Here is a 25,145-nt window from a genome sequence, read left to right as displayed (position 1 = left end):
GTGTGTATATATGTATATATATATATATATATATATATATGGGTGTGTGTGTAAATATAAAATATGAAATATAACGTGCTATAATAACGAGAATAACGCACAGCAGTCAGTTCAGTTTAATATATAAACAAAAAATATTGTTATATCATATATATATATATATATATATATATATATATATATATATATATATATATATATATAGCGAAGTCAGTCTCATTAATTACTCACGCAGTTACTGTCGCGATGAGAGATCGATCAGTAATGAAATGTCACTCAAATCTCTGATTTTCTCTCATTCACAGCCTCCAACTCTTAGTGACGTCACGTGATGAGCAGCCAATCGCGACGCGCTCTTCTCTATAAAGCATTTGCCCGCTGGACTCCTCAGCACTCCTCAGCAGCTAATTGACTCTGGATAGACAAAATCATTCGAGAAGAGGGGAAATATTCGTCCGATCGCTCTGAGTAAGTCAGATGGCAATGCCTTTATCTTTTAGACAATATTTGATCATGCATTTTTATTTACAACTCTCTTTAGTTTATACTTACTTGTTTTACACAGTATTGTTGTTCATTGACTGGTGTGCATGATCAAAATGCTTTTTTAGAGTTTTCAGAACTAAATATAATCTTTCTTTATATATATATATATATATATATATATATGAATAATTTATTGATTGACTACTGCCTATGGTCCTTTATTCAGACAGTTTTCAGACGTAAATATGAAGTGTATTATAGGGCACTTGCTGAACGAAGGTGTGTGTCTCATGCGCTCTGACCTTGAGACGAATCACTCCACGTGTAGTTTATCATTAATGGATTTTGTGAAATACGAATAAGCACACAATGTGCATTGGTTAAACTGCTGTTAGTTGCATGCATGAACTAAAAAGCTCATGCAAACACATGCAGGTTGCAGAAAGACACACCTTCTTTTTTTTAGTATCATTCATCCAAGAAGTGCAACTCTTCTCAGTCAGACTTATCTATCTCTCTCTCGTTTTGCACAGGTAACCTGTTCACCGCCTGCAAAGATCACTGAAGACGACGATGCCTCTAACGGTTCTTCCCCTGCTGGGCCCGATCTCAGTGTCCGAGAGCCTGGTGGCCATCATCACCATATGTGTGGTGTATCTGCTCATGCGCCTCATGCGCACGAAGATTCCCGAGGGGCTCCAGAAGCTGCCGGGGCCGAAGCCTCTTCCCATCATCGGGAATGTGCTGGAGGTGGGAAACAACCCACATCTGAGCCTGACGGCCATGAGTAAGTGCTACGGCCCCGTCTTCCAGATCCAGATCGGCACACGTCCCGTGGTGGTGCTCAGCGGAAACGACGTGATCCGTCAGGCTCTGCTCAAACAGGGCGACGAGTTCTCCGGGCGTCCGGATCTGTACAGCATGAGGTTCATCAGCGACGGCAAGAGTCTGGCCTTCAGCACGGATAAGGTGGGAGTGTGGCGCGCCCGGCGGAAGCTGGCCCAGAGCGCCCTGCGGACCTTCGCCACGGTGCCGAGCTCCGAGTATTCCTGCGCTCTCGAGGAGCACATCAGCAAAGAGGGACTCTATCTGATCGAGCGTCTTCACACCGTCATGAAGGCCGACGGGAGCTTCGACCCTTTCCGCCACATCGTGGTGTCCGTGGCCAACGTGATCTGCGGAATATGCTTCGGCCGCCGCTACAGCCACGACGACGACGAGCTGGTGGGATTGGTCAACCTGAGCGACGAGTTCGGGAAGATCGTGGGAAGCGGGAACCCTGCGGACTTCATCCCTTTCCTGCGCATCCTTCCCAGCACAACGATGAAGAAGTTTGTGGCCATCAACGCTCGCTTCAGCAAATTAGTGCAGAAGATCGTCAAGGAACATTATGACTCCTTCGACAAGGTGGGCACTTTTATTTTGACACTGATAAGACAGAGCAGGTTAATTTTGGTATGAAAGTCTCAGCTTTCAAATTTAGTCATTTCTTTAAAAGAAATTCAAACAATAAATACGATTTTGTGACTCTTTAATGTGTGGTGACAGATCGCTGTAGGGGAACCAAAGTTATTTCACTCATTTCACTCTTAGAAACGCCTCTCATATTTGAAATCACCAAAGAAATCTGACAACAGCTGTCTCATATATTTAGTTTCTAAACGCTCAAATCATGACAAAAACAGCATTTTTCAGGCTAGATCTTAAGCTGATGCGCATGCGCAGTCCTAAGAGCACGTCTCTATCCACCTTATTCCTGACTAGCCTACTGCGTTTCGAATTATGGGTTGCACTTCCGGTTTGGGGAACTTCCATTTAAAAAGACTGAAACGAATCGTTTCAAATCATTTTCAGACATCGTGAGAATAATGTAACGCCTGCATCTTTCCAGTCGCTGCTTTCTATCCTCGTGATTATTGCATCATGCTGTAATAGTATGAAAAAAGGACAACATATACTGCACTTATGGTCTGTTCTCCCGATATAATTTACGATATATCCCATTAATAATTAACTGGAATGCACAAAGAATCTCTCGTTTTTCTCCTCAAAGCCTCACGTTTGTTTTCACAGGTAAATACAATTTATTATCTGTAAAAATTATGGAAATCACTTTGAAATAGTGTCACGCAATGCTGAAGTATAATACAGATATCATAGTTATATTTAACCCGTCCATTATTGCTGTGGAAAGAATCACGCTTGTTGAAAGTACCTTGTTGATGCTTTTATACTTTTAAATGTCCTTTTAGTGTTCGTTGGTTGAAGGATCAGTAGAATTTCTAAGATACAATGATTCTGTAGAATCTCATCGTATGCAATTAAAAAAAAAAATATCGCATTATTGCGTTCATACAGCGAGTCTTTCACTGACTGTTTACAGCTTAACGGAAGTTGCACCCATAATTCACACAAAGCGTCATGGATGGATAGAAAGCGCGCATTCTGTTTCTATGGGAACCGGTGATTCTAACGGCCGCTGCAGTGACGCGTTTACTTTACCAATCGGCGATTGGCTCTTATTTAGAAGGCGGGACTTATCCTGCCATATTGCGCGTTGCACTTTCTCCCATTCATATAAATTGCCACTGCACCGTCTTTCTATATATAAAGTCTTTGTTATAAACATGAAGGAACATTAGATTTTATGTTGTTTCTATTGCAAAAATATGTCATTACACACCATTTTCAAGTTCAAGTCCACCGAAGGTAATCTAACTCTCCTGTCTGGTTTGTTTGTTGGACAAAATGGCGGATTCGGCATTATGATTGGTCAGATTGCCTGTCAATCAAATTCCTGGCGAAGTGTGAATTCCACAAACCTGGAAGACCTTCTGAAAATCTATAAGCAGGAGGCTTTTTTGGAAAGGAAATTTTAAAAGATAAAAAAGTAGTAGGACAGAGAATCAATGAATTATGAATAATTTACTGCCATTGTAAGAATAACATGTAATCAATAAAAAAGTAACTAGTCTGATTACGAGAATTTTAAAACGTAATATAATGTAATTACAAGTAATTTATGTACATGTAATGTCAATGTTGCAAACTTCATCAGTTTTGAAAATAAAAAGCGCTGGCTGTGAAGCTCAACTGTCGTGAAATGTGTTTCAGAACAACATCCGTGACATCACCGATTCGCTCATCGAACACTGTGAAGACCGCAAGCTGGACGAGAACTCAAACGTCCAAGTGTCCGATGAGAAGATCGTGGGGATCGTCAATGACCTCTTCGGAGCGGGTGAGTGCTGGGAAAACCAGAGCATCTCCTGCCGTTGGCGTCTGGATGGTACTGAATTAAGTGCGTTTGTGTTTCGACAGGTTTCGACACCATCAGCACGGCTCTGTCCTGGGCTCTCGTCTATCTAGTGTCCTACCCTGAGATCCAGGAGCGACTGCAGAGAGAGCTGAGTGAGTCTGTCCTCCGGATCATAAAACACCAATGCCACCAATACTTCTGAATCTCCATGAGATTACTGGCTTTAAAATCGTTCAGTCTGACTAATGGCATTATAATCTTTCTAGATGAAAAGATCGGAATGGATCGTACGCCGCGTTTGTCCGACAGAACGGACCTGCCGTATCTCGAGGCCTTCATCCTGGAGATCTTCCGTCATTCCTCGTTCCTTCCGTTCACCATTCCTCACTGGTGAGTGGAAAACGGCAGCATGAAAACCACATGTGAATCCAGTTAACGGAGTTGAATGTTTGTAAACACAAAAAGTTGACTGCTTGTGTTTTTGTCTTTCAGTACGTCTAAAGACACGTCACTCAACGGATATTTCATTCCCAAAGACACCTGTGTGTTCGTAAACCAGTGGCAGGTCAACCATGACCCGTAAGTTTCTCAAGATGAGTTAAATGTGTCTGATAGACATTGTAAGGAGTCGTTCGAGACGCATTTAGAGTACCGTGGTACTACCGTGGGAATTTAACAAAAGTACTGTGGTGGAGGATGGTACATTGATTTTAAATATATTTAAATTTAGATTTATTATTAAATGTCAATTATTTAAATAAATTGATAATACATATTTTCTACAATACATATATTATTAGTATACTGTGGCAGTTTTTTTTTTTGCACAGTTCGCAGTTGCCACAAAAGTTTATAGAAAAACATGTAAAAATAAATAATAAAAAAGATTAATATTTAGACATAATATTTAGAGATATAAAATTATGAAATAGATTAAAATTAATAGTAAATAAAAATAAATGTTTGATAAATATAAGCAAACAATAAAAAATGATTAAAATAAATAATATAAAATATATTTAAATAAATAAATAAATAAATACAGAAATATGAAAAGATAATAATTAAATAGTTTAAAGTAAATAGTAAATAAAAATAGGATAAATATAAGTAAACAATAAAAATTGATTAAAATAAATAATATGTAATATATTTAAATAAATTAATAGACATAAAAAGATAATAATTAAATAGATTAAAAATAAATAGTAAATAAAAATAAATGTTAGATAAATATAAGCAAACAATAAAAATTGATTAAAATAAATAATATGAAATATATTTAAATAAATAAATAAACAGAAATATGAAAAGATAATAATTAAATAGATTAAAGTAAATAGTAAATAAAAATAAAAAATAGATAAATATAAGCAAACAATAAAGATTGATTAAAATAAATAATACAACATATATTTAAATAAATAAATAGAGATATAAAAAGATACAAAAATAGAATAAAATAAATAGTAAATAAAAATTAGATAAATATAAGCAAACAATAAAAATTGATTAAAAGATATAATATAAAATATATTTAAATAAATATATAAAAATGCATTTTCTTTTTACTAATAATATTTTAAACTGGTATAATATATTAATATACTGTGGCAGTAATATAGTACAATGATGTATCAGGTGGAAATACTATGGTATTTTTTACATATATTTAAATGGTACTCCATCCATGATACCTCCAAGAATACCATAGTACATGTCTAAAATACCATGGTACTTTTTTGTTAGTGCCACAAAATTAGAGAAAAACATGTAAAAATAAATTATACAAAAGAAATTAATAGATCATATTTAAAAAGATACAAATTAAATAGATTATAATAATTAGCAAATAAAAATTACAAATTAGCAAGCAATAAAAGTGTATTAAAATAAATAATAAAAAATAGATTTAACTAACTAAAAAGGGCAGTGTGGGAAAAAGCACCGTCTGAGATGTGAGCACATCGGTCAAACACGTCCGTCTAGCGCATGTTTACATGGAAAAACAAGGGAAAAGCAGCACAGTTGAAACTGAACCTTCTGTGTCTTCTCTCAGGGAACTGTGGAAAGATCCGTCGAGCTTCAACCCGGACCGCTTCCTCACCGCGGACGGCACGGACCTCAACAAGATGGAAGGAGAGAAGGTGCTGGTGTTCGGCCTGGGGAAGCGGCGCTGCATCGGAGAGTCCATCGGACGAGCCGAGGTCTTCCTGTTCCTGGCCATCCTGCTCCAGAGGTTAAAGTTCAGCGGGATGCCCGGAGAAATGCTGGACATGACCCCGGAGTACGGGCTGACCATGAAGCACAAGCGCTGTCTGCTGCGGGTCACGCCGCAACCCGGCTTCGAGCTCCACAGCTACGCGTCGTGATCCAGGCGGAAGGTCGTCGGAGTTTGAGCTGGAATCCGCAGCGCCGTCGGCTCGAGTGGAAAGCCGGCCGTCGGCTCGCAATGCCAAATATTTGAAAGATGTTCGTATCAGTTCTGATGCATCTGGTGCAGTTATTTCAGAGTCTTCATCACCTCTATCTTCTCTGTTCTCACGTCCGTATGGGTTCATGCTGATGCTGATAACATATTTGTGCTTCCAGATATAGTGCCGAGATAAGAGTCTCAATCCAGTGCCTTCTGTTCTCATAAGCTCAACACACACTGAAGCTAGTTTCTGTTCGATTACTATCCCAAAATGTGATCCACGTGTAAATATACAGCCGTGTGCCTGATCTTAAGTTTGTACAGATTTTTTTTTTGTATTCATCAAGGTGCTTCTGGACATTCAATATTATTCTCCATCAAATTTTCCTCCCTGAAACTCCTTATCAGGTTCTTGCATAATGAAGGATTTTAACGTCTGAAGTTCAACAATAAGTAATTCCTGCAGATGTGCTCTCATATCAACTCAATGTTTTTGCATAACATATTTATGATTGCCAAATGAATAATAAAACTTTTATTGTGAACGTCTGTCTTTATCTGTCTCTGTTTAAGGATCAAACACATCATTAACTGTGTAAAGATAATCAAATATGTATTTAAAAATCAAGACTGATAAATAATCAGATGCAGAATAATGACCATTATCTAGAAAGATAACCATCGTGGAAGATGAAAAACATGGTTTTATGAAGCAAATAAACAAACAAACAAATTCAGTCGTTTTAAGCTGATAGAAAACGAACACAAACTACTTCAAACGACTCACTGGAACTAGATAAGCGACTGGATGTTTTATTTTAGGATGATTTATTAATAATCTGAGGTGACCAATATGAGATCATAAACATGAAACCGAACGTCGTTATTTCTCTGACTGAAAACGTTAATCACACATTCATGCTGGGGTTTAACAAAAGTACTGTGGCGATTCCATATTTTAAATAGATCTGAATTAAAGACATTTAATCTAATGCATAAATTAAGCAAACAATGAAATATCAAAGTAAATAATAAAAATAGTTTTAAATAAATAGATAAATAAAAATACATTTGATAGTACAGAAAAAAACCATTTCCTAATAATATTTTAAGCTTGTTTAGGACAGGGATTTTCAAACTGGGGTCTGTGGAAAAGTCTAGAGAAAGACTGAGAAAATAAATAAATGAAAACAAAAAATGTAAAAATAGTAATTAATCTATGAAATAGATTAAAATAAATAAAAAATATAGATAAATAGATTATCTAAATGATTAATAATAGATTAAAATGAAGAGAGATGCCTTGGAAATTGTGTGCTTTAAAGCCTTAGAATATCATGTGAGTACTTTGAAATGTTCATATTGCTATCCTTCACCGCATGGTATGGTCATGATGATGATGATGATGATGATGATGTCACTTCCTGTTGTCCAGGATCAGGTGGGGATCATGCCTGAAGACCGTGTGGTGTCCGTGAACTGCAGGTTTAGTCTCAGGATCACAAACAGACACACCATTAAATGATTATGAACATTATAAATTCTCCCTCTTTCACGCAGTGCGTTGGACGTCGAGGAGCTGAAGAGGAAATGCCAGAGGAATCAGCCTTCATCATCCTCATCATCATCATCATTACATGACAGAAACGGCCTGTTACGCTGCTGAGCGAAGCTGAGAAATCCTCATGTGGCGTGTGAAGCAGAACATTAGTGGTTAGTGTGACAGACACAGTGTGGAGACACACTGAATCACATGACCTGTGGTGTCTGTGCACCATGACCTCTTCAAACATAAACCATGATGTCACCATTACGAGTTTGTGAACATTTGCCAGCGTTTACACCTCATGTCGTTCCAGATCTTTATGACATCCTTTCTTCTGCGGAACACAAACAAAGATCTTCCGATCTCAGTGTTGTTTTGTTCGTACACTTCAGCTTTCTGCAGTGTTGTTTGGTTCAGAACATCTTCTTTTGTGAAAGTCATTCGGGTCTGGAACGGCATGATGACAGAATGATCATTCTCTGAGAGAACGAACGCTTCAGCATGTGATTGACGGCTCTGAATACAGTCTAAATGTTTCCCAATCACTCAAAACACACTCAGAGAACTGAGAAATGAACTATTCTGTTCTATTTTTATTCTGTTCCGTTCTATTCTTTTCCATTGTATTGTATTGTATTATATTCTGTTCTATTTCATTCTGTTCTGTTTTCATTCTGTTCTATTTTTACTCTGTTTTATTCTATTCCATTCTATTGTGTTCTGTCCTATTTTATTCTGTTCTATTTTTACTCTATTGTATTTTATTCTGTTTTGTTCTACTGTATTCTGCTCTGTTTTATTCTGTGCTATTTTTGCTCTATTCTGTTCTATTTATTTGAATCTGTTTTATTCTATTCTATTTCATTCTATTGTATTCCATTCTATTCTACTGTATTTTATTCTGTACTATTTTGTTCTATTCTATTCTGTCCTATGCTATTCTATTTTATTCTGTACTATTTTTACTCCGTTCTCTTATATTCTGTTCTAGTCTATTCTATTGTCTTCTGTTCTATTCCATTCTATTCTAGTCCATTCTATTCTATTCTGTAATATTTTGTTCTATTCTATGGTATTCCATTCCTTTCTATTCTACTGTATTTTATTCTGTTCTATTTTATTCTGTTCTATTGTATTCTGGTCTATTTTATTCTGTGCAGTTTTCACTCTATTCTACTTTGTACTCTATTTTGCTTTGTTCTATTCTATTTTATTCTATTGTATTCCATTCTGTTCTATTCTACTGTATTATGTTCCATTTTATTCTGTACTATTTTTGTTCTACTGTGTTCTATTTTGTTCTGTTCTATTTTATTCTGTACTATTTTCACTCTATTCTCTTCTATTCTATTCTAGTGTATTTTATTCTGCACTATTTTTGTTATATTCTGTTCTATTTTATTCTAATCTATTTTATTCTCTTCTCTTCTATTCCATTCTATTGTACTCCATTCTATTCTACTGTATTTTATTCTGTACTGTTTTGTTCTATTCTATTCTGTTCTATTGTGCTCTGTTCTATTTTTGTTCCATTCTGTTCTATTTATTCAATTCTATTGTATTCTGTTTGATTTTATTCTATTCTATTCCATTCTATTGTATTCTATTCTATTTTTACTATATTATGTTCTATTCTGTTGTATTCTGTACTATTTGTTATTTTATTCTGTACTGTTTTTGTTCTATTCTGTTCTATTTTATTCCAATCTATTTTATTCTATTCCATTCTATTGTACTCCATTCTATTCTACTGTATTTTATTCTGTACTATTTTTACTCTATTTTGTTCTGTTCTATTTTATTCTCTTCTATTCTATTCCATTCTATTCTGTTCTACTGTATTTTATTCTGTATTATTTTGTTCTATTATATTCTGTTCTATTCTATTCTATTCCATTCTATTGTATTCTGTTCTATTTTATTCGGTACTATTTTTGTTATTCTGTTCTGTTCTATTTTATTCTATTCTGTTCTACCTGAATTCTAATCTATTTCATTCTCTGCTATTCTATTTCATTCTATTGTATTCCATTCTATTCTACAGTATTTTATTTTGTACTGTTTTGTTCTATCCTATTCTGTTCTGTTCTATTTTGTTCTGTTCTATTCCACTTATTCAATTCTATTGTATTCTGTTTGGTTCTATTCTATTCTATTCCATTCTATTGTATTCTATTCTATTTTTACTATATTATGTTCTATTCTATTGTATTCTGTACTATTTTTGTTATTTTATTCTGTACCGTTTTTGTTCTATTCTGCTCTATTTTATTCCATTCTGTTCTATTCTGTTCTATTTCATTCCCTTCTCTTCTCTTCCATTCTATTGTATTCTACTTTATTTTATTTTGTGCTATTTTATTCTATTCGGTTCTATTTTATTCTGTACTATTTTTCTTCTATTGCGTTCTGTTCTATTTTATTCTCTTCTATTCTATTCCATTCTATTCTGTTCTACTGTATTTTATTCTGTATTATTTTGTTCTATTATATTCTGTTCTATTCTATTCCATTCTATTGTATTCTGTTCTATTTTATTCGGTACTATTTTTGTTATTCTGTTCTCTTCTGTTTTATTCTTTTCTGTTCTACCTGAATTCTAATCTATTTCATTCTCTGCTATTCTATTTCATTCTATTGTATTCCGTTCTATTCTACTGTATTTTATTCTGTACTGTTTTGTTCTATCCTATTCTGTTCTGTTCTATTGTGTTCTGTTCTATTTTTGTTCCATTCTGTTCTACTTATTCAATTCTATTGTATTCTGTTTGGTTTTATTCTATTCTATTCTATTCCATTCTATTGTATTCTATTCTATTTTTACTATATTATGTTCTATTCTATTGTATTCTGTACTATTTTTGTTCTTTTATTCCGTTTTTGTTCTACTCTGTTCTGTTTTATTCCCTTCTCTTCTCTTCCATTCTATTGTATTCCACTTTATTTTATTTTGTACTATTTTATTCTATTCTGTTCTATTTTATTCTGTACTATTTTTGTTCTATTGTGTTCTATTCTGTTTTGTTCTATTCTGCTCTATTTTATTCCATTCTATTCTATTCTGTTCTATTTCATTCCCTTCTCTTCTCTTCCATTCTATTGTATTCTACTTTATTTTATTTTGTGCTATTTTATTCTATTCGGTTCTATTTTATTCTGTACTATTTTTGTTCTATTGCGTTCTATTCTGTTTTGTTCTATTCTGCTCTATTTTATTCCGTTCTATTCTATATCTGTTCTATTTTATTCTTCATTCAGGTTCTATAAGTTAGATTTTTTTAATGCACTGCCAACATTTTCCCTGTTTACTTTATTATGTACTTTATTATGATGTTCATTTGGAGTAACAGCTGTTGCTGACGGAGCCGAGTCTCAATCGCTCAGTGTGTGAATCACAGAGCCTCCCTCCATCACATGAGATGCAATTCTACACCACTTCAAATGAGCTTTGTGTTCATTTACAATCCAGATATTCCTGTTGAAGTGCAGAAATATAATCTAGCGTGGGTCGAGAAGCATTCAGAGGTCACATGATCCACCATTACTATCATCCGCGGCTCGTTAGACACTCTGTTATTATAGAGGCGATTAATGAGTGAGGAAGATTAAAGCCGTCGGTGTTCATTTACGAGCCGGCGGACTTTTGAACAGGCCGTGTTTGGTGACCTTTGGCATCGAGCAGATCCGTGTGCACAATTAGCACGATATGCTTTACAACACTGTTTGTTCCCTGCAGAGCAATTCCCAGGCATTTCCAGGAACTTTTCCTGAATGGCAGATTGACTGGCGGTTATCAGCGCTGCTGCAGCATTATGTCATGCTGCCGTCTGGCATCTTCGGTGGCATTTCCTCTGCTGATAGTGCGCGACCTCCGCAGATTCCCATAGCGTGCTAGAGGCCTATACTAAAGTTCCTCTTTATAATATGCGTGTGACTAAGATCAATAAACAGCGCCCCCTCCCCTCCTGAGGAAGAGGTTACGCAAGGCTAGTTTACATACCTCTCTCCCCTTCTCTATTTCTCTTTCCTTCTTTCATTCTCAGCACAGGAAATTCCCCACAACAGGAAGTCGAGTGAGTCCGGCGTGCCGGCGAGGGCAGAAGATATTGATTGAGAAGGCGGTTCACCTTTTTTTGGGTGTAATCTCTCCCCTCGCGGGCTGCTGGCCAACAGCTAATGCACAAATTACATGGGGCCGAGGTGCAGACGGACAGGGGCAGGGCCGCTCTTTTCACACGCGATGTTCGGCACCGCTGCTCGCTCCAGGTTCTGCGTACAAAAGCACAAAGGATGTCTAAGGTTGGGTAGGCCTCTTATACGAGGCCCTCTCGGCTTCACAAACCTTCCCGTCTGATCCTGTATTGACCTTTATGAGAGCTGATGAAGCTGAAGAGATGCAAAAAGAAACATGCAACTCGTGCAAGTACAGCCACGAGACTGTAATATTTTACACTACCATACTTTTTTATTCAGCAACGATGCATTAAATTGATCAAAAGTGACTCTAAAGACATTTATAATGTTACAAAAGATTCTATTTCAAATAAATGCTGTTCTTTTGAACTTATATTCATTAAAGGATCCTGAAAAATAAAATGTATGACGGTTTCCACACAAATATGAAGCTGTTTTCAACATTGATAATAATCATAAATGTTTCTTGAGCAGTAAATCATCATATCAGAATGATTTCTGAAGGATCATGTGACACTGAAGACTGGAGTAATGATGCTGAAAATTCAGCTTTGATCACAGGAATAAATTACACTTTACTATATATTCACATAGAAAACAGCTGTTTTAAATTGTAATAATATTTCACAATTTTTACTGTATTTTTTTTTAATGGTTTTATTTTCATTTATAATGCATGAAAAAATACATATACACATAACATTACAAAAGCGCAACAGATGACATTACAATTAGTTTGCAGTACAATTTTTACTGTATTTTTGATCAAATAAATTCAGCTTTGATCACAGAAATAAATTACGTTTTACTATATATTCACATAGAAAATGGCTGATTTAAATTGGAATAATATTTCACATTTTCACTGTATTTTTGATCAAATAAATTCAGCTTTGATCACAGTAATAAATTACATTTTACTATATATTCACATAGAAAACAGCTGATTTACATTGGAATAATATTTCACAATTTTTTACTGTATTTTTATCCAATAAATTCAGCTTTGATCACAGAAATAAATTAAGTTTTATTATATATTCACATAGAAAACAGCTGTTTTAAATTGTAATAATATTTCCAAATTTTTACTGTATTTTTGATCATTTAAATGCTGCTTTGATGAGCAGAAGAGACTTTCACAATAACACGAGTTAAAAGATTAACTTTTGGCAATGACAGTAGTTATATTAATCTTCACCCTGACCCGGTTTAGTGATTCTGTCGCACTAGTCTGTAATCTTGTGGTTCTACTTTCGACACAGTGTGTATTTCAGTGTTTCTTCTGCCTCCATTGTAAACTGTTTGAATGTTGAATTTATTTTCTGTGGCAAGAGGTTCATTGTGGAATATTCTCATAAACGACCTCTCCTGCCCTCTCTTCACACGCTGATTGTTTTGCACATCTATCTCTCTGTTTCAGAAGCTGGAAGTTTACTTAAGGTGCTTTTTGCCCTTGCTCTAATATTCCTGTCACTTCCTGTTCTTGATTGGTTGTGTCAGGTGGGTGTTGTTCTTGGCTGACACTGTTTTCCGATTGTCTGTCAATCTCAGTGTGAGAACCTGAGAACGTTTCCACTGCAATCTGAACAAATGTCACGACACCTCCTCTGGCCCACGATTCCTCCAGTATCGATCGAGAAACTCTAGTGTGATTTACTGTAAACTGATGTGTTTGTGTTTACATAGAGAGAGATGATGTCATGTGTGGTGACACTACTAATGCCAAGCTTTCATTCAACAAGGACATTAATCAAAAGTGACATTAAAGACATTTATAATGTTACCAAAAAATTGTATTTCTAATAAACAATGTTCTATTCGTCAAAGAATCCTGCAAAATAAAACCTATGACAGTTTTCACCAAAATATGAAGCTGTTTTCAACATTGATAATAATCATAAATGTTTCTTGAGCATCAAATCATCATATTAGAATGATTTCTGAAGGATCATGTGACACTGAAGACTACAGTAATTCAGCTTTGATCACAGGAATAAATTACACTTTACTATATATTCACATAGAAAACAGCTGTTTTAGATTGCAATAATATTTCACAATTTTTACTGTGTTTTTATTAAATAAATTCAGCTTTGATCACAGGAATAAATTACACTTTACTATATATTCACATAGAAAATGGCTATTTTAATTTGTAATAATATTTCCAAATTTTTACTGTATTTTTGATCAAATAAATACAGCCTTGGTGAGCAGAAGAGACTTTTTCAAAAACATTAAAAAAAATCTCACTGACCCCAAACTTTACTGTAATTAATTAATAATGTCTCCCCAAAATTTGGATTAAAGCATGTTCCAGATTTGTTGTTTGGTCATGTATGAACTGTCAGGATGGAGAAGTTGCGTCGCCATACGGGACGTTTGCTTGGAAGGATGGTGATGTCAGCATGAAAGTATAAGGACATTCTGATTTATTAATAATTTTCCATTCTGAGGAGATTCCGGGGAACTTCCAGCTTTCGATCTGAGCTGTATGTCATGAAATCCGAGCTATTCTTGAGTAACAGTGTCAGTAAATCACTGGACTTCTAGTAAGTGGGTGAATCTCACCGAAACCTGCCAACAGCATGTCCGGGTCACAAAGACCAAAAGAAAAAGCAGCGCTTACAAAAAACAAAACAAAAAAAAAAATCTCATTTGCATTACTTTGCATTACTGTATTGTGACAGGAACAATGAAATACTATTATTTATGAATCATGGTAGTGATTCAAATTTAAAAATCATTGTATTACAGTCATTTTTCTCTAATACAGTGGAAAATTACTGTATTAAAGTAACAAGCATCTAATGAGAAACTCAGAAGGCATGTAGATGATTATCGTAATGAGAACTGGTGGATAAATGAGTTTAATTGTCCTAAAATTAATGTCACAATGGAAAAAATCAAAATGGTAATTTTCCATTTTTCTCTTAATTCTAGGGTCAAATGTGGCCTTGGACGTCGTCTTCGTGAGATTCACACTGTTATATAATGAACAGGCCGTTATCAGAGGAGGCCGAAGATCTAATCTGGATGCTGCAGAGTGCGCTTACATAAACCCAACATCAGAGATCACTAGTGTTAATTGGTTATTTAATTGATTATGCAGGGCGTGTGGGGACGAGTGTTAGGGTTAGTGTGTGTGAGTACGTGACAGCGTGTGTCAGATGCCGTGTCTTGCGTGAGAGCGCGGCGTGGCTGGCACTGACTGAGACACTGGCGTGCGAGAGCGTGTTAGCGTGAGAGCTCAGCTGGGTTGGGGCTGAACACCAGGTTTTTCCAGTTTTTTTGTTCCTGAGCCTCTTTTTTTGTTTTTGCTTTGTTTGAGCATGCATTTGTACACAAGTGTATCAGCACAGCGCTATCCTGATCTCTGCAGAGAGACACCGATCGCTCGCACGCGGAGAGCGTCACACGCAGCAGGAGACGCCCCGTTCCTGATGCTGCGATGCTGGGAAAGCTTCTGCTCTACGTAACGGGATTCAGGCCTGTTGGGATGTAGGCCATGGGATTCACCTTACCTGGATAGATTGTGTAATTAGACACGAACTGTTGTCATTCTGATCTTTCTGAGAAAGTCGAATGGCATGTTGATGCTCAATGGACCCTTCTCATGTTTCCTGCTTTCGCAGAAGTCATTATAGTTGTGTAAACTTCTATGGTGGTGAACGGAAACTACAACATTTTTGAAAATAGCAAAAGAAAAATCCATGATAGTGTTTCTATGACTTTCCAAAAGAGGAAAACAATATCGAGAGATCAATGTCCACAAAACGTTACTCATGAGCGATGCATGCAGACGACTTGATACTCTGTTCTACTGATTGTTTTCAGTACTGAAAAAATATCTTTAGAATTGTTATTTCTTCTGAAGTGCAGTGCGTTTTCACATGACACTGCCTTAAAGGGTTAGTTCACCCAAAAATGAAAATTCTGTCATTAATTACTCACCCTCATGTCGTTACACACGTGTAAGACCTTCATTTTTATCTTCTTGAAATGAGGATTCGGCTGTGTTGCGCCCTTCGGGGAAAGCAATGTTGTTCGAGTCTGATCCAGAGCTGATGGCCATGCTTTCCCGGGCTGCCGTGAGCATTGGGCTCGAGTGGAACCCTCCACCGTGTCCCGAACCCCTTATAGCTGGACGATTGGTATTTTCCTGGAAGTGCATGACGAGGTAGCAAAAACATGGAAGGCACCTTTTTCTGCCTGAAGCCGCTCCAGAACCCCCTCTGCCCTCACTACCCTTGATGACGGGGCAGCCAAAAGGTACGTGGAGATCCCTCAGGTGGAGTGTGCAGTTGCGGTGCATGCAGAATGCTGCCACCTGGCAGGGTTGCCCACGTCTCCCATCCAGGGCCTGTAAGTTCTCGGCTGCTCTCGTGGCCAAGGCTTATGGTGTTTCTGGACAGGCCGCCTCAACCCTGCATGCCATGGCACTCTTGCAGGTCTACCAGGCATCCATGAGCGACATCTGCCACTTAACCTGCCTGGGATAAGGGAAGCCAACAAAGATCTCTATCTTGACTCTCCCATCTCGAAGGCTGGCTTCTTTGGTGACGCCGCCAAGAACTTTGCCCAGCAGTTCTCGACAGTACAGAAGCAGACGGAGGCGATGGCCAGTGGCAGCCCCTCCACCTCCGCTCCTGTACAGCCACAGCAGAAGCCGTCACCCAGGCCGCAACGTGGAGCAGGACGCAGGAAGCCAGCGCCACCCATCTCAGGCCCCGCCAGACAGTCCGAGCGTCAGGCGAAGCGGTTTTTCTGAGACTGGCCACCCTGAGATGAGGAATTCTGCTTATCAGAAGATGGTGAGGGCACCGCTCATTCCCTCGGTGGAGGACTGGGCGGAGAATCCTTGTTTGAGTTTGTTTTGTGTTCCACCACTGGTTCCACATTTTCAACAAAATAGAAATTTCCTTATTCTTTGGGTCCCAAGACGGCGAAGCTGACAGTGAGTGACGCTATGCATTGCCCTCTCTCATCGCCAACATGCAGTCAGATGCGGTTCGAGGACACGACACCTTCTCACCGTGGAGCCAGGTAACACTCAGACCCCACTCTGGGACACTCTGTCCTCCACCTCGCTGCTCCACCACAGGTACTTCTGTGGTCCCTTTAGTCTGGCTGGTTGGGTTGCTGGTAGCCTGGTTAGTGCTTCCCAGCCTGTCACTCTGGCTCATTTGGACAATCAGGCTCTGCAATGCAATTCAGCTTGCCCGGTGTACCCCTAGATTCAGTGGGTTCAGGTTTCACATCAGTAGCGAACATAGAGGCCTCTGTCCTGCATGCAGAGATCGCAGTCCTCCTGGCAAAGGACACGATAGAGCCGGTCCCTCCAGCCAACATGAGGTCAGGGTTCTACAGCCCCTACTTCATTGTCCACAACAAGAGTGGTGAGTTACGGCCAATCCTGGATCTGCATGTTTTGAATCGGGCCCTTCACAAGCTTCCGCTCAAAATGTTAACGCCTTTTCCAGTGCGTTCAGTCCCTGGATTGGTTTGCAGCGACCAACCTGAAGGACTCATATTTTCATGTCTCAATTGACCCTTCACAAAGACCGTGTTAGTTAGTGTTGCTTTGTCCGACAAGCCGTGGCGCTGTCACGCCACATGCAGTGAAAAATACATTGCGGAGCAAAGAGGACACTGACAACACGTCGACAGACAAGACAGCGCAGGTTACTTATGATATTAAACAAAGTCACAGCTTTCAAACTGTGTAATTTTTTAAGAAATTTGAACAATAAAAGCGTTTTGTGTCTCTTTAATGTGTCGTGACAGATCGCTGTAGCGCCTCAGCTCAAGCGGCTCGTGAACCGATCATCTCTTCCTACTAGTTCATTTATAGCATCAAATAAACATGAATGAACATCAGAAGGAATGTTGTTTAAAATGCTGAAAGACGTCAGTATACGCCATTTTTCAAGTTCAAGTCCACCGAGGTTAATCTTCTAACTCCTGACTGCTTTGTCTGACAAAATGGAAGATTTGGCGTTATGACTGGTTAGATCGCTTGTCAATCAAGCTCCAGACGAAGGGTCAATTCTCCCTCAACACAGACCGTTCCTATGCTTTGCGTTCGAGGGATGGGCATACCAGTACAAAGTCCACCTCTTCTGGCTGTCCGTCGCCCCGCATCTTTACGAAGGTCGCAGAGGCTGCCCTTACCCCTCTGTTCGCATCCTCAACTATATCAATGACTGGCTCATTCTGGCCCACTCGCAGGATCAGTTTGTCGAACACAGGGACCTGGTGCACAGACACCTCAGCCATCTAGGGCTTCAGGTCAACTGGGAAAAGCGCAAACTCTCCCCTGTGCAGAGGATCTCTTTGCTCGATATGGAGTTGGACTCGGTCAACATGACAGCGAGTCCCATGATCGAGCACTGGCTTCATGACCGAGTCCTGAGATGGCGTGCTGGAGCTGCTCAGGTAGACCTGTTTTCCGGTCTGGACGTGACTCACTGCCAGTTGTTCTATTCCCTGACTAAGGGGACCCTCAGCACGGATGCACTGGCACACAGCTAGCCCCGGGGCCTACGCAAGCATGCATTCTCGCCAGTGAGCCTACTTGCACGGACTGTGCAAGGTCAGGGAGGATGAGGAGCAGATCTTGCTGGATGTGCCATATTGGCCCACCCAGACCTGGTTCCCAGAACTTGTGCTGCTCGCAACTGGAGGATTCCCCTGAGGAAGGAGCTTCTTTCTCAGGGACAGGGCAGCATATAACATATATTTTTGTTATAGTTATTGTTATATTTATAGTAGCGCTGGGTATTGACACAATTTTCACAATTCGATTTGATTACTATTCACATGCTTTCGATTCGATTCGATTACGATTTCAGTTCGATATTGATTATTTTGGATGTAGTATTTCAATTACAGTACATAGCAAATGTACTAGAAAAAAATCTCTCAACTAATGCTGTAAACTACACATGAGAGTCAGCTGATGCTACTATAATAATACTGAAGGTCAAATTAACTTATTTATATACAAACACTTAAATTACACTCAATGATATTTTTGTTATAAATAAAGTTCAGAATTACATAATCATATTTCTACTCCAATTCATTATTTTTTGAATATAAACATTTAAATCGCGGCTGTCATAACTGATTTATTCAAACATGCATTAAATATTGAAGAACATTAAAAATTATAATGAATATGTAACGGTGCATAGCTATATTTATCAGAATGCTGCTTTCTAGAGCACTTTTCTAGCTGACTAATGAGTTTATGGTCACTGAATATGTTTTTCTGAGGTAAATGTGACGTCACGTGACATTGAAGCTGTTTTATTGACGTCTTTCCGAGGTTGAAGCACTGATTGAGCGATTACATGAGACATGATACGGATTTCAGTAAGTTGTACTGTATATTTTAACATACCTTCAGATGTTCATGTTTATTTCGCTGTAACTGGTATTAAAGCGGAGGAGAGGATGATCACATGCTTCTCTTTAACTGAGGATCTAAAGCGATCTGTCACGCCACATTAAACAGTATTTATTTTCTGAATCTCATAATAAGATGGACGTCATTTGAAATCTGAGACTTTGCTTCATATCAAAAGTAACAAAGATTATTGTGATTTATTGGATGGGAGGAGCTACATATTCTGCTCATTCATCAACTGAAAACAGACTAGACTAATCGATTCTTGGGATTTAAGAATCAATATCGGTTCGTAAAAATGAGAATCGATTAAAATCGAGAAATCAATATTTTTACCCAGCCCTAATTTGTAGTTATCATTATAGTTATTGTTATAACTATTGTTGTTGGTGTAAATGTAAGGGCCAGTTCTGCCTCCAGCTGTTTTTGAAGGCATATTAAGGTCCAGTGAGAACGGCCCTTAATTCTGCCCCATGCTGTCTATGTAGGCAGCGCACTGTGGTTTGGAACAGATCTCGTGTCTCTGCTCATCTCTCTCATCTTCCAGCTTTCTTGGCAGTCGTGTTGGAACTGGGACATGTAGTCTGCTGTGATGCTATCAGAGCGGGTGTTGATGAATCCATCATCCACTCCACATTTGCTGTGTTCGGTTCTAAAAATATCCCAGAGATAAACAATCAGAGAAAATTACCTCCAAAAAGCTGCGTGCCGTTTCCACGTTCACACGAGCATGGCGTGTCAAGATGTGCTGATAAGGACGTGCTCGGAAAACCTCGAGAAACATGAGCGCCACACCCAAGATGGCCACTAGGTTAACCCTTCAACTCGACACACATAACCAGTGACCTTCACTCTCGTTCTGCGTTTGAGTCATTTTTATTTATCAAGGACGCATTGACCTGATCAAAAGTGACATTTATAATGTTATAAAATATTTTAAATAAATGCTGTTCTTTCTATTTAATAAAAGAATAATAAAACGTATCACAGTTTCTACAAAGATCTGAATCGCATCTCTGTTCCTTCAGCTATCAGACACGTTTCTATCTTTGTCACAGATGCATATTTTTGCTATTTTTGTTACATTGCATTCAATCTTAACATTTGTTCAATTCATGCATTCCCTGGGAATTGAACTTGATCTGCTATTTGAGCTAATGGAATCAATATAGTTTTGTGCCTTATTGCTTTTAAAACTACAAATGTTGATGAAAACTAGATCTAGTGCTGGCATAAAAATTAAGGTTTAAAAATTAAATAAAGAAATTATTCACCAATAAGAAGTTATTCACTAACAGGCTGGCTGTGTAAGATGAAGGCCTCTGAGCCCAAACACTGATCAATAGTTAATCACACACTTTCACAGAAACACACACTTATGTAACGACCCCTCTGACTAAAGTTCAGCAAATCTGGAGATGAAACTAGTTCAAACCGGTTAGCGTCATTTAACTCAAGAAACGACCCCTGTGAGACAAATACACACACACACACACACACTGCAAAAGAATAACTGCCCCCCCCCCCAAATAAAAAAAAAAATTTGCAGTGTTTTTTTATCATTTTGAACCATTTTTCTTGTAACCAGTATAAGCCAGATTTTTCCAGTCATTTGCTGTCTATTCCTGTCATGTTGTGCATGTTGCTGGGAATCATGGGCCGCAGTGACATCATAATCGGATATCCTTTACCTGCACGAAAGAACAAGGGAATAAGTCATATTGTGCATCATTCTTTGGCTCACATCTTGCGCGACGCCACCCATCAGAGAGAGACGAACTCGGAAGACAGACGCATACAGGCTGAACAAGTCTGACTCTGCTCCAGTGGCATCTGTAATCCTGTCCTGTCTCACTCTGTAATTATCCTTTCCTCACTGCGCCACACTTTACATAAACAATGCAAACACACACACACACACAGGTTTGTTTTGCTATCAAAGTAAGGACTCTCTATAGGCGTAATGGTTTTTATACTGTACCATCATAGGAAACATTCTGCATTTTTACATTTTTTATAAAACATCGTTTAGTATGTTTTTAAAGCTATTTTAAATAGGAGGACTCATCAAATGTCCTCATATTTCATGTTTACATCATAATACCAGTGTAATACCCATGCCATTATACAAATTTGTGTCCTCATAAATCACAAAAATGCGCGCACACACTCTCACTCTCACACACACACACACACACACACACACACACACACACACACACACTGCTAAATGCATAAATGTAATGTAATGATATATCTTGTAATGCAGCAATACGTGAAATTCAACTTGTGCAACCAGAAGCTTCTGAATTCATTTGCTTTAAATGTGTAATCAGTGATCATCAGAAATTGTATTTGGACAAATTTCATATTGCAATAATGATTTGTGAAGTTCTCTTTCATGTTTTCCCACGCTTTCATGGATGAGTTTCACTAATGCAGTGATCATCATCAGTGAAACATTGAGATTTATTGCTTTTGTGGTCAATGCATTTGTGAAATCTCAGTTTTCTGCTGCCTCCCTCTCTCTCTCTCTCTCTCTCTCTGTGTGTGTGTGTGTGTGTGTGTGTGATTTGCAGTGGCGCGGCTCCAGCACAGTGATATTAGTTTCAGCATATAGTTGTTGTTGTCACGCTTGAAGGATTTGCTTCCAGCACAGTTTATTTTACAGCGCTGGCCTGCTGCGCTTCACCCTGTCGAGCAGGTTCGGCCTTGCGTGTGTATCCGCACGACTCTGTGTGTGTGTGTGTGAGTGTGTGAGTATGTGTGTGTGTGTGTGTGTGTGTGTGTGTGTGTGTCTCAGGGTCTTGAGTACACGCATGTTAATCAGAAGATTATTTACAAACAGCATGTTCACTCTTATCACCTGTGTGTGTGTGTGTGTGTGTGTGTGTGTGTGTGTGTGTGTGTGTGTGTGTGTGTGTGTGTGTGTGGGTGTGTGTGTGTGTGTGGGTGTGTGTGGGTGTGTGAGTGAGTGTGTGTGTGCGTGTGTGTAGGGTGATATATTACCCTCCTGTGTGCAGGTGTGATAAAGCTTTGGGGTGTGGAGATATGGACAGACCTGAGATAACATATCCTGTCTCAGCACGACATCTGTCTCTCTCTCTCTCTCTCTCTCTCTCTCTCTCTCTCTCTCTCTTATGTCATCTTGCCGCTTGTTCCACTTTGGGAAAACTGTGTCAGTAAGTGTAAAGTGCTCTGATTCTGTTCAGATTCATTCATACTTCACTGAGATCAAGCACTTGACGTGTCCCGCAGACAAACTAAACTCCTGCTAAAACCGTTTTAAATTACATTTTGCTCATTTTTTAAAAATTATAATGATACGACTTTACAAGAAAGTCCCACTAGTAATGCATTAAAGGGTTAGTTCACACAAAAATGAAAATAATGTCATTAATTACTCTCCCTCATGTCGTTACACACCCGTAAGACCTTCGTTCATCTTCAGAACACAAATTAAGATATTTTTGATGAAATCCGATGGTTCAGTGAGGCCTGCATTGACAGCAATATAATCAACACTTTCAGATGCATTTAATATATTTAATACAGTCATGTGACTGCAGTGGTTCAACCTTAATGTTATGAAGTGACGAGAATAATTTTTGTGCACAAAAAAACAAACAAAATAACGACTTTATTCAACAATATCTAGTGAAGGGCGATTTCAAAACACTGCTTCATGAAGCTTTACGAATCTTTTGTTTCGAATCATCGGTTCGGAGCATGTTTCTGTAGAACTCACATAATTTCAGTAAACGAGGCTTTGTTACATCATAAGTGTTTCGAAACGTTTCGAAATATCAATGGTTCACGTGACTTTTGCAGTTTGATACACTGATTCGAAACAAAAGATTCGTAAAGCTTCATGAAGCAGTGTTTTGAAATCGCCCATCACTAGATATTGTTGAATAAAGTCGTTATTTTGTTTGTTTTTTTGTGCACAAAAATTATTCTCGTCACTTCATAACATTAAGGTTGAACCATCGGATTTCATCAAAAATATCTTAATTTGTGTTCTGAAGATGAACGAAGGTCTTACGGGTGTGGAACGACATGAGGGTGAGTAATTAATGACATTATTTTCATTTTTGGGTGAACTAACCCTTTAATGCAGATCCATGTTGGTGCTTCTCCTCTTCAGTTCACTCCACTCATCTTCTATAGGGTTCATTTTGTGCTCAGTGACACATTTTGTGTTGGTTTGATGTTTGTTTTTGATCATCCGACAGGTTTTGATTTTTTATCTGTTGGTATTTGATAGAATCCATGATGCCATGTATCTGAACAAGATGTCCAGGACCTCCAGCAGAAAAACAGGCCCACAAAATTAAAGATCCAGCAGTATATTTAACCGTCTTCTTATCCATGTGTGCACCAAACCCATCTGGTGGGTTTGCTGCCAAAAATCTCTTTTATTAGTTTCATCTGACCATAGAAGCCGGTCCCGTTTGAAGGTCCAGTTGTGTCTGAGAACTGAGTATGCTGGAGATTGTTTCTGGATGAACGAGGAGGATTTTTCTTGAAACCTTGTGGGGATGTTAGTGCAGTTTGATCATTTTTTTTTTAGTTTTTTTTTAACTAATCTCGGCACTTCTCCAGCTGTGATTCTTGGAGAGTCTTTGTCCACTCAAACTCTCATTAGGACGATTTAGACACACATGATACATTTCTAAAGAATAATGTCACTGATGAATCAATACAACTAGGAACATGAATTAAGAATGCTGTTTGTCATGTTGAGCTCTGTAAGCGTGTGCCGAGGGTCACGTATGTCAGGGCGTCAGGAGGTGAAGCTCATTCTGTTCCTGCACCACAGCAGCAGACACAGATGTGCAGCGATAAAGGTGACACACAAACTGAACATCAGTGATCTGGGAGGTTATTTGAATTTATCTGTCAGTGATCCAGTGTCTCCCTCTGCTGGACATACAAACAACACCAACATCACATGCTATAGTCATATTTATTTAATTCAGCATACATTTTAAGTCGTATGTCATTGTTTTGGTTTGTGCATTACTGTGTTGAGAATTTGGGGGTAAATATGTATAAAATGATAAATAAATATCAGGGATTCACTTAGTTATTGTGTCTGTTATATTATCACAGTTTACTTTCACTGTAATGAAGAGTGTTTTTCATGTGCTTTAATGTGTCAAAACATCACACTGAGTCTTGAGTTTAGGTTTGTGTTTTAGTTTATTAAGAATGATTTCACATCTTTGTCAATTCAAATGTATTTTAGAGTAATTATGTTCTGCATTACTAGTTTTGTATTAAAGTTCACCTGAAAGCTGCTACACAGATTCATTCATCAGAGGAGAATCACTTTGATTTGATTCTTATTGAACGACTCTTTTGAGCTCTGTCATAATTTTATTTTTATCTCATAATTGTGACTTTTTTTCTCTCTTATGTGGCGGGAATGTGCTGCTGTTCGTTTCTGTCACCAGCAGATGTCGCTAATCTCTCTAATGTCACTCCATGATCTACTGAACAAAACCTTTCGGTGTTTCTGAGCGCGCCAGCGGCGAACCTTGACACGGTGCGTTTCTGCAGTCCATCATGTGGTCAAAGTGATCGATTCTGCTCAGTTTTGAAGCGTATCGGTGACACGGAGCCTCCCGGCGCCGCGGTGTGGCCTGGAGCTTCCGCGCATGCGCAAAGGCGGCGCTGGAAGCTCAAGAGTGTTTCGGGAGTCGAGCGATTCCACTTCAACGCTGCTTCCGCGTTCGCTCAACGTCACGTGATAAATGAGCCTCTGATTGGTTGCATTTATTGTTTTATTGTAAGCTTGTATATATAATATTGTTTTAGTAGA

At 38.2% G+C, this 25,145-nt stretch overlaps 1 protein-coding gene across 1 annotated transcript; it reads left to right on the top strand.

The window, feature by feature from the left end:
- Positions 1-314: 314 nt before the first annotated feature.
- LOC125253912 (cytochrome P450 1A1) lies at positions 315-6,706 on the top strand. The gene is made up of 7 exons (XM_048168170.1): positions 315-468; positions 1,020-1,893; positions 3,601-3,727; positions 3,808-3,897; positions 4,012-4,135; positions 4,238-4,324; positions 5,805-6,706. The coding sequence occupies exons 2-7, from the start codon at positions 1,060-1,062 to the stop codon at positions 6,115-6,117; spliced, it is 1,575 nt and encodes a 524-aa protein (XP_048024127.1). The 5' UTR covers positions 315-468; positions 1,020-1,059; the 3' UTR covers positions 6,118-6,706.
- The last annotated feature ends 18,439 nt before the right edge of the window (positions 6,707-25,145 follow it).

This window comes from Megalobrama amblycephala, linkage group LG19, assembly GCF_018812025.1.
Source record: "Megalobrama amblycephala isolate DHTTF-2021 linkage group LG19, ASM1881202v1, whole genome shotgun sequence".
Taxonomy (NCBI): Eukaryota; Metazoa; Chordata; class Actinopteri; order Cypriniformes; family Xenocyprididae; genus Megalobrama; species Megalobrama amblycephala.
This window is presented reverse-complemented; position numbering and strand designations above follow the sequence as displayed.

Bases quoted from the DNA above. Each gene is read 5' to 3' on its own strand.
- LOC125253912 (XM_048168170.1), top strand. From the start codon at position 1,060: ATGCCTCTAACGGTTCTTCCCCTGCTGGGCCCGATCTCAGTGTCCGAG. The intron at 4,136-4,237 runs GTGAGTGGAAAA...TTTGTCTTTCAG, and splicing joins CCGTTCACCATTCCTCACTG to TACGTCTAAAGACACGTCAC. The intron at 4,325-5,804 runs GTAAGTTTCTCA...GTCTTCTCTCAG, and splicing joins TGGCAGGTCAACCATGACCC to GGAACTGTGGAAAGATCCGT.